We start from the raw sequence: 9,124 nt of genomic DNA, 5'->3' as shown, positions 1-9,124 counted from the left end.
AGCAATGGACTTGGGGCGACGCGGAGGCCTCCGCGTTCCAAGCGATCAAGGACGCGGTCACCTCGGAACCGGTCCTGGCGATTCCGGACGACACACGGCCTTTCCGACTCGAGGCGGACAGCTCTGATTATGCGGCGGGGGCGGTTCTTTCACAATCCGCCCCGGACGGGAAGTGGCACCCTGTAGCATTCTATTCCAAAAGCTTAAATGATGTCCAGCGCAACTACGAAATCCACGACAAGGAGATGCTCGCGATCATCCGCGCACTCGAGGAGTATAGACACTTCCTCGAGGGCGCCGCGCACCCTGTCGAGATTTGGACTGACCATAAGAATTTGGAGTACTTCAGGAAGACGCAACACCTCAACCGGAGACAGGCCCGGTGGTCTCTGTACCTCTCCCGGTTCGACTTCACGCTGCACCACAAGCCTGGCCGCGATATGGGTCGGCCTGACGCCCTCTCCCGGAGACCCGACCACGGAGTCGATTCCGACAACTCCGGCGTCGTCCTTCTGCGGCCTGAACTCTTCCACGTCCGCGCACTCGAGGGCGTTTCCGTCTCCGGTCCCGGCTCTGAACTCCTCCGTGACATCCGTGATGCCCTCTCCGGTGAGCCTGACCTGGAGGAGCCCGTCGCACTAGCGGCCCGGCAACTTCTTAAGGTTCAAGGTCAAGCTCGAGGCCCCCGCTCCTCACGTTCTGACGAGTGGGCCGTCTCCGGCGGTCTTCTCCATTTCCGAGGAAAGATCGTCGTACCAAAAGACAAGGACCTCCGGAGACGCATCATCGAGCTCTGCCATGACACCCGAGTCGCCGGACACGCAGGTCGTTTCAAGACCCTGGAGTTGGTCTCCCGGAACTACTGGTGGCCTCAGATGTCTCGCCATATCGGCCGGTATGTTGCGACCTGTGACTTGTGCTGTCGCACCAAGGCACTCCGGAGACTGCCCCACGGAGAACTGCACCCCACGGAAACGCCTCCGGGAACGCTGGCATACCGTCTCCGTCGACTTCATCGTGGAGCTTCCCGAAGCCCATGGGTACGACGCGATCATTGGTCGTCGTTGACACCCTCGGAAAGCGCGCCCACTTCTCGGAGTGTCATACGACGGTCGATGCAGTAGGGGCAGCCCGCCTCTACTACCGGAATGTCTGGCGGCACCATGGGACTCCGGAGAAGTACGTCTCCGACCGCGGCTCGCAGTTCATCGCAGACTTCACCCGAGAACTTTGGCGTCTAATCGGCATCAAGCCCGCCACGTCCACCGCGTACCACCCGCAGACAGACGGTCAGACAGAGCGCGTCAACCAGGAGCTGGAGCAGTACTTGCGGATCTTCACCAACTACCAGCAGGACGACTGGGATGAGCTGATTCCGGCCGCGGAGTTCGCCTACAACAACCATGTTCACTCCTCCACGCAGCAGGTCCCCTTCATGACGGACACGGGACGGCTCCCGCGCATGGGCTTCGAACCCGGAGTCCGTTCCGCCATGGAGTCAGTGAACGAGTTCCGCGACCGGATCGCCACTGGTGTTGCTGAAGCCAAGGCCGCCTCACTAAGGCCAAAGAGGAGTACAAGCGCTACTACGACCGGAGACGGACTCCGTCTCCGGAGTTTAAGGTTGGCGACCGTGTTTGGCTGGATGCCTCTGACATCAGGACGACTCGCCCCTCGGAAAAGTTCTCCCATCGCCGCCTTGGACCGTTCAAGATAGTCGCGGAGATCAGCAAAGGTGCCTACAAGCTTGACCTCCCTCCGCGCTACTCAAGCTCCACCCGGTCTTCCCCGTCGTCAAGCTCGAGCTCGCCCAGGACGACCCCTTCGACGGACGCCCCGGCTACGACCAGCCCCTCCGGACCTCGAGGACGGAGTCCCGGAGTGGGAAGTAGAGGAAATCCTGGACGCAAGGGTGAGGTATAAGCGGCTGAACTACTTCGTCAGATGGAAAGGCTACGACGCATCGCACGACCAATGGGTCCGCTTCGACCGCGTCTTCGCCCCGGAGAAAATTGCGGAGTTCTATCGTAAGTACCCTGGCAAGCCACGACACATCGCCTCCGCGACCTTCGACTCGATTCCGTTCCGGTCTATGCGTCGGGACGCCGCATTCAAAGGGGGGTGATGTCAGGGGACCTCCCTTTCGGCCCCTCGGAGACGCCTCCGATTCCGGTCCGACTCCGATTCCGTCTCCGGTCCGGCCCTCCATCTCGCCCGCACAATCACCGATCCGTCAACGCCCTCCCGACGGTCGCCCTGGGACCTCGCCTGCGACGCCGCCCAAGCCTTCTGTGCCCGACAGCGGCAGCTACGGACAAGCAGTATATAGTCAGCTACCTAGCAGGCGGACCCTTAGAGTTTCTTCTCTTTGGATCCTCCCCTGCTAGGTCAGCTTCATTTGTATTCGCTTACCAATGTTCACGCTTTGGATCCTCCCCTGCTAGGACCTTGATCTCAGGCCTCCGGGGTTGCCCTTACACCATCATGAGAGTCGCTGAATTCGTTGGGAATGGTCTACGCTTGAGTACGGCCGCAAAGCATCGGCACCGGCTATAAATGGATGAAAAAGGATTGGAAGACAGTAAACAGAGAGGTTTAATACGTTGTGGCACGATTTCCTGAGGGTCCAAAAAGTGTTTGTGGGCTGGGGACGTTCCAGGTGGTGGTTGTCGTCAAGAAGAAGAAGAAGCTGTCATGCTGATGAGTCAGCACTTCTCTCTTGCAGCTGACGACGATTGACTCTCACAATTGACTCTGCAGACACAATGTCCCCCTCAAATCTCATGCTCCTGAATGACCCAAAGCCAGCAAACAACTTTCGATGGGCCGATTTAATCCAAAGAACTTGAACGTCTCCATGAGAGAGATAGAAGCAGCGCCGATAGCTTTCTATTGTTACGCCACTCAATGTCGTCTTTCACGTCCGCGAACGAGTTTCGCTCCCGAGTGGAGGGAGGACGGACAAGAGCCACAAGACCGCTTCTTCTGTCTTCGGCAACTCATGCCATGCAGGTGTGTTCTCGCGGTCCCGGGTCTACTAAGTATAAACGAATGGCTCGACGTGGGAGCATGTAGTCGCCCACCCTCACATGTTATCTGCAATCGTCTTCCTTCTGCTCTCCGCCTACCTTACTCGCGCCCTTTTCAACGAGGCCCGTCGGCGGCGCGCAATACAGCATATCCAAGGCCCACTTCCCAGCTCATGGCTCCTTGGTGCGCTTTTGCTTCACGTTACTTGTCGTCGGGAGCACTCACTCTCACCACTAGGCAATCTCGTGGAGCTTCAAATCCCGCAAATCTACGGCGACTTTGAATCCGCTTGTCGCAAGGCATATGGGCTTGTCTACCGGTTCAAGGGCGGGTTTGGTGTAAGTTATCAATCATTATATCTTTGAATCGCTCCAATTGCAACGCGTTGACTTTGCATTTTCTCCAGCGCGATAGACTGGCCATTTCGGACCCCAAAGCACTCCAATACATCTATAACAGCGCCGCATTCGTGAATACGCCTGCGTATGGGACACTTATCGTCTGGTTGCTCAGCGAGGGCGGCGTCAGCGGCAAAATGGGTACTTGTATTTTTTAATGCGCTGTGCCAATAGGTTGACTGACTCCATTTATTCAGGACGGGAGCACCGGGAGCTGCGTTCGGCGCTCAACGTCGGCTTTTCCCCAGCAGCTATCCGGAACTACGGAGTGATATTTGAGCGCGTTGCACAGAAGGTACGCAACAGTCAACGAAACGAATAGTCTGTTTAAACTAGGGTGTAGCTTGTGGATCGTTTGGCCGCATGTATGGACGAGAACAAACATGGAGTCGTTGATATCGTCCCTTTGTTGACCAAAGCGGCACTGGCAAGCATTAGTGAAGGTGAATTGAAGCCGTCAGTCGATATTGATCAGCCGAGACTCACATAGTACAGCTGCTTTAGGAGTACCACTGGAAGAAGTCCCGCCGGAGGTCGTTGAAACCAATCGCCAAATTGTGTGGGTCAAACACATACAATGCTCGAATGCTCTACTCACTACTACCATAACAGCGAAGAATCCGCCACGCGCAGGCCCGCGCAGCTCATCGTGGACGAAATACTGAACCTCGAGCTTCTGCCCGGCTGGCTGCTGCGCGCCATGCCCAAGTTGGCCATCGGGGAGGTCTTTAAGCGCATCAGGGACCAAGTCCGCTATACCGAGCGGCTTGGTTGGCAAGCAGTGGATAGCTATATGGAGAGGGGACTCGACGACTCGAACGCGCTAGAAACCCTCTATGGCGCGCTTCTCTCTGACAACAAGCAAGGTATGTATTCTCATCATGATAATTACTATGAATAATCAAGTTGGCTGAGCACTGTTGCAGGACTCGGAAATCTGACGGTAGAGAATCTTGTACAGCAAACATCCACGCTGTTCATTGCGGGGCAGGAGACGAGCGTATGGGCTAGCCCAGACGGCATTACCTCAAGCTGATCGTTCAATCTAGGCGATCGCGCTGTCGTGGCTATTCACCGAGCTCGCCCGCAAACCAGCGCTACAGGACGCTCTGCGCACGGAGGCGCTTGAGCTGCGCGCCAAGCAAGTTCCGTTCGAGCAGTACCCGTTGCTCAATGCGGCTATCAAGGCCAGTTACATGGCCCTTACTAAATACCTGCTTTTCAAGTGACTGTCATCGCAGGAAACACTCCGTCTGTATCCGGCCCTCCCAATTATGCATCGGATGGCCGACCAGGACGCTGTCATACCGCTTTCCCAGCCTATCACGACGACGAGCGGCAGCACGGTGGACCATATCGAGGGGTGCAAGGGGCAGCTGCTGGTGCTGTCGATCGGCTCCTTCCAACGGCGAGTTGAATTCATGGTCACCATAGCCATTTGATTATGCTACATACATATAGGCTTGAATCACGCTGGGGAGCAGACGCCGACAAGTTTGACCCGTATCGCTGGATCGAGGGGCGCGTGGTGCAGGGTGATGGGATGGGCCCATATGCAAATTTGTACGTGACCATCGTCTTCTGTCGCGACTGCAAGCTGAGGGCAGGTAGGCTGAGCTTCGCCGCCGGCCCGCATGTCTGTCTCGGGTCAGTCGCCCAGTCTCTTGTCTACAGCCCAAATGCTAACTTGCCCTACTTATGCACACTGTAGATGGAGATTTGCGTGAGTATCCTCACTTGTGGGCGTTACCGGGTTTTGAACACAGCACAACAGGATACAGGAAATGCACATCATCGCCGCAGAGCTGATCTGCAACTTCGCTTTCATGCCCGCTGCTGATGGCGTCGTTCACGCGCGACTAGGGACATTTCTCATGCCGACGGACTCGACCGGGCGGAAGTGTGCTTTGTTGAGAGTGAAAAGGGAAGCTTCAGATGTGTCGACACAAATATGAAATATTATTATTTTGTTACTAGCCTGAGCCTGAGGGCCCCAGATATCAGAATACTTCAAGTTCGGGGGCTAAAATCTATGATTTCAAGTAAAGCGTTAGACAGTTTCAAGTTTGGTCATTCGATGTTCATAGACCAGATCCGTGTTACATGAACACATCGTTAACAAACTGCATTTCGTGGAGCTGGTCAGTTTCATCGCGTAGCAGGTTCCACTTGTCGACCTCAGTGAAGCACCTGTGCGGGTTCCGCCGTAGGAAGTTTTCAAGCTCCCCATATTTGGGCCATTTGCGGACATTCGGAATCGTCAGGACGCGGCTAGCTTCCCTGTGCCACTTGTCGTAAAACACGGCCTGTAAGTTGACGTCAGAAAATAAGAGGAATATAAGTGTGAAACGTTACCCATCGCGCAAACACGTCCGGTCGCAAGATTCCAACGGCCTTTTCCAGCGGAAACTGCAAGCAGTGCCGCGCAGCGTCGTTTGCAAGAGTAGCGAAGTCGTGTGGTACAGCAAAATTCAGCACGACCAACGGATGGCGCGTGATATTCGCACTATTGTAATTGAACACGTTAGAAAGATGTCGATCCGGGAGTTGTCGATTGGCATACCGCATATGAGCATGCAGCGCCGTCATCGCAGAGTAAACGAGGTATTTCTCAGCCGCCTCTGCAACGCCGGCACAGACCGAGAACGGCAGCGCGTCGAGGCTGGGCTGCGGCTGGCGGTACATGTACTGGAACAACACCTCCAGCACGGCCGATGGCTCCGATAAGCCGATCGTCTCCTCGCTCTTCTTCGTCGCGGCCTCGAACATGTCGCCGAACACCTCCGAGTGCACCTCCAGGTTCTTGCGGTGGACCTTGAAGAGCACGTTGTCTGACGCGCAAAACGTCAGGTCGGCATCGGCCGAGGAGACTAATTAGTAATTTGTGGTATTCACTGATAATGACGGCGAAGAGAAGAGAGGTAGACGCACATCGTTCAAAGGAAATCGTCTTCGCTTCGGGCATTTTGTCAAGTTGTGGTTGCTGGAACGACTCGGAGGATGGAGGAGATTCTGGGGGAGGAAAAGGCAAGGGCGAGCGCGAGTAGTTGTCTTCGTAAGGTCTGTCACTGTGAGGCAGCCAAATCCAACAGTAGCCCGGTGGAGCTTGAAGCTGAGGAGATGGTGGTCAAGACGAAAACGTGGGTGGTAACGTCACCGGCCAGAGCGTGCGTAACAACTGCCACCCGGGGAAAAATAGCATTAACTTTTTTCGGTGTAAATGGAGAACTGTGGGCGGAAGATGAGGGGGGGAAGACTCAAGACTGAGCAGACTGGGAACGCACCTTGTCCCCCCGTTTACACTGCTCCGGACCTCCGGTTCTGCTCCCGGAGACCCGGACCCCCGGTATTTTGTCCATTCAGCCAGCTACGCGTTGTCCAGTCAGCCCACACGGTAGTAGAACTCAGAGATATGCGACACATACCAGGTCTAAACCGATATCTGTTGCGGTAGCGTATTGCTTGGGTCAACGGAAACCAGGCCGTCTGCGCTCTCCTCCGCGGATTGCTCTCCTAGTAGAGCCGGCTAGAACCACATTTTCGCTGTCGAGCTGAGGACGATGTGACGCGGAAATCACCCGCCCACAGAGGCTGTAGAGCGGCCACGAGTCCACAGCACGCCACCGCTTTGGAGGTGGTGCCGGCAAGAGAAGAAAATCGATTTCCTTTTTGGGAACGGCTTGGTTGTTCCCGACCATAGGAGTATGCCATTTTGCCATTTGGTGCGTCTGCCATCGATACTGAGCTTTCCGCGTCGCTCACAGTGTGTAGATGCTCAGTTGCAGGAGCTTTTGGTTGTTCCATGGCATCGATACGGCCCCTCCCGCGTCGCTCACAGTATGCAGATGCTCTGCCGTCGATCGCATTGCCGTGGACCATGTCACGGACAGCGTGACATTGAAAGCCTGCGCGCTTGCCGGCAAGAAGCTGCAGTGACTCTGTCACTCGCCGCCCGCAGAAGCTTCAGAGCGGCCACGACTCGACAGCACGCCACCGTTCCAGAGGTGATGCCGGCAAGAGCATTAAATCGATTTCTTATTTAGCAAACGACCTTGTTGCTCCCGACCATCACCAGGAGTATGGAATTTGGTGCGTCTGCCATCGATACGGCCTTTCCTGGGTGGCTCACACTTTGCAGACGCCCTTTCGCAGGAGCTCGTCGACCTCATCGTCGACCATGTCGACGACAGCGCGACATTGAAATCCTGCGCGCTTGCCGCGAATAAGCTTCGTCCCGCCGCTCAGCGCAACCTCTTCTCCTCGCTGCAGATCATGGCGCCCCTTAAGCCACCGATGAGTTCATACCCCACCATCGCGCAACTGGACAGCATCTTTTCATCTGCCGCACATCTCCCGCCCTACGTCCGCTGTCTCACATTGCGTGGCGACCCTGAGCGCCATGTCGTCACGTGGATCAATTCCCCAGAGCCCGCGGCCCTCATCTCTCGCTTCAACCATCTTACTACGCTTGTAATCGACTGCGAGGTGTTCCAGATGTTTCCCAATGCCTGGGCAGACCTCGTCCATCTGGCGACCAAGACCGCGCTGGCGAGCCGGCTTACGCTACCCACTATGCGGACGCTGGTGCTCCGATATCTGCCGCTCGCCAAACTCGTCGAGCTGCTCCAGCTGATTCCAGAGCCCTGGGAGCGTCTGCACATCCAACATCTGTTTGTCAACATCCCGGACCTGGCAATCAACGGGCGGCTTGACCCCCCGCAGCTCGAGATACCTGCCAATTTACAAAGGCGCAAGCTTCCGCTCGAGACACTCGTGCTGGATGGCCCTCTCGCCGACTTCCCGCCGTGGATCCCTGACTTCATCAATGTCCCCGTTCTCCGTCAACTCCACATCATCGTCCGCCTCGTATGGGACGAGACATTCGCGCAGTCCGTGTTCATGGAGCGTGCGACCGCGCTGGAGCACCTGCACATCGTCCTTGACCAGCATCTCATGCCCATCGACCTTGGGATCCCGGACCTTATGCCTCCCCGCGTCACCTCCCTCGCTATCGGCCGCCTGCCCAACCTACGGACGCTCCGACTCCAGTTCGCACTTTTGACCGACCTGAGGACCGTGCAGCTGGCGGTCGAGTGGGTCCGCAGTGTGCTCGCGTGCATCACACCCCCCAGTCCCATGCGCCACGTCCTCCTCGACGTCACGCTCGCGTTTGGATCGGAAAGGCTCGGGCCGGAGCTGTCCGGGGATCCCGACATACACAACCTCTTCGCCGGCGCGCTCGCGCCGTTTCTGGTGCCCTTCATCTCCTGGGCACAACAGCAGGTACCCCTCGTCCCCGCCCTCATCGTTCGCCTCCACTTGGCTCCCGGCGCGCCGGACGCTCTTGTCCTGGCCAGATCCGCCCTGCTAGACACCTTCAAGCCCTTCAGGCTGCCGCACAGGGTCGTCGTCGTCGAAGCGGCCTAATTGCGCCGCTGGACAGTTGAAACTGTGCCAGTGCTGCTCTAGTCGATTTGTTCTTTCTTGTATCTGCATTGCACATTCCCCGAGGCTGTTCACGCTGCCTAGCACCGCCTCTCGATCATCCAGTAACCTCAGGCTCTCCATTGCCAATCCTCCTCTCCGAGTCGTTGACCGACTGCAATACTTACTATTACTCAATGTTCACGATTACATCATTTACATGCACATACTGCTAGTCCTAGTCCTTACTTTTTGCATCACTAAATAGAACT

At 56.5% G+C, this 9,124-nt stretch overlaps 3 protein-coding genes across 3 annotated transcripts; 2 read left to right on the top strand and 1 right to left on the bottom strand.

The window, feature by feature from the left end:
- Window positions 1-3,089: 3,089 nt before the first annotated feature.
- Window positions 3,090-4,657, top strand: MIND_01289100 (Cytochrome P450; the record flags this gene model as incomplete). Its single annotated transcript, XM_037369356.1, has 9 exons — window positions 3,090-3,213; window positions 3,268-3,368; window positions 3,437-3,569; window positions 3,626-3,723; window positions 3,772-3,871; window positions 3,924-3,987; window positions 4,041-4,294; window positions 4,355-4,428; window positions 4,478-4,657. 9 exons carry the CDS (start codon window positions 3,090-3,092, stop codon window positions 4,655-4,657), a joined length of 1,128 nt encoding a protein of 375 aa, XP_037214562.1.
- A 45-nt stretch (window positions 4,658-4,702) lies between these two features.
- Window positions 4,703-5,139, top strand: MIND_01289000 (Cytochrome P450; the record flags this gene model as incomplete). Its single annotated transcript, XM_037369355.1, has 3 exons — window positions 4,703-4,836; window positions 4,890-4,991; window positions 5,040-5,139. 3 exons carry the CDS (start codon window positions 4,703-4,705, stop codon window positions 5,137-5,139), a joined length of 336 nt encoding a protein of 111 aa, XP_037214561.1.
- A 388-nt stretch (window positions 5,140-5,527) lies between these two features.
- Window positions 5,528-6,393, bottom strand: MIND_01288900 (uncharacterized protein; the record flags this gene model as incomplete). The annotated part of the gene is made up of 4 exons (XM_037369354.1): window positions 5,528-5,734; window positions 5,784-5,934; window positions 5,992-6,298; window positions 6,360-6,393. The coding sequence occupies 4 exons, from the start codon at window positions 6,391-6,393 to the stop codon at window positions 5,528-5,530; spliced, it is 699 nt and encodes a 232-aa protein (XP_037214560.1).
- Between the last annotated feature and the right edge of the window lie 2,731 nt (window positions 6,394-9,124).

Source organism: Mycena indigotica (genome assembly GCF_014461135.1).
Source record: "Mycena indigotica strain 171206Taipei chromosome Unknown Mind.scaff0013, whole genome shotgun sequence".
NCBI lineage: Eukaryota > Fungi > Basidiomycota > Agaricomycetes > Agaricales > Mycenaceae > Mycena > Mycena indigotica.
Note: the sequence above shows the minus strand (reverse complement) of the source record. Positions and strands in the feature narration are given on the sequence as shown.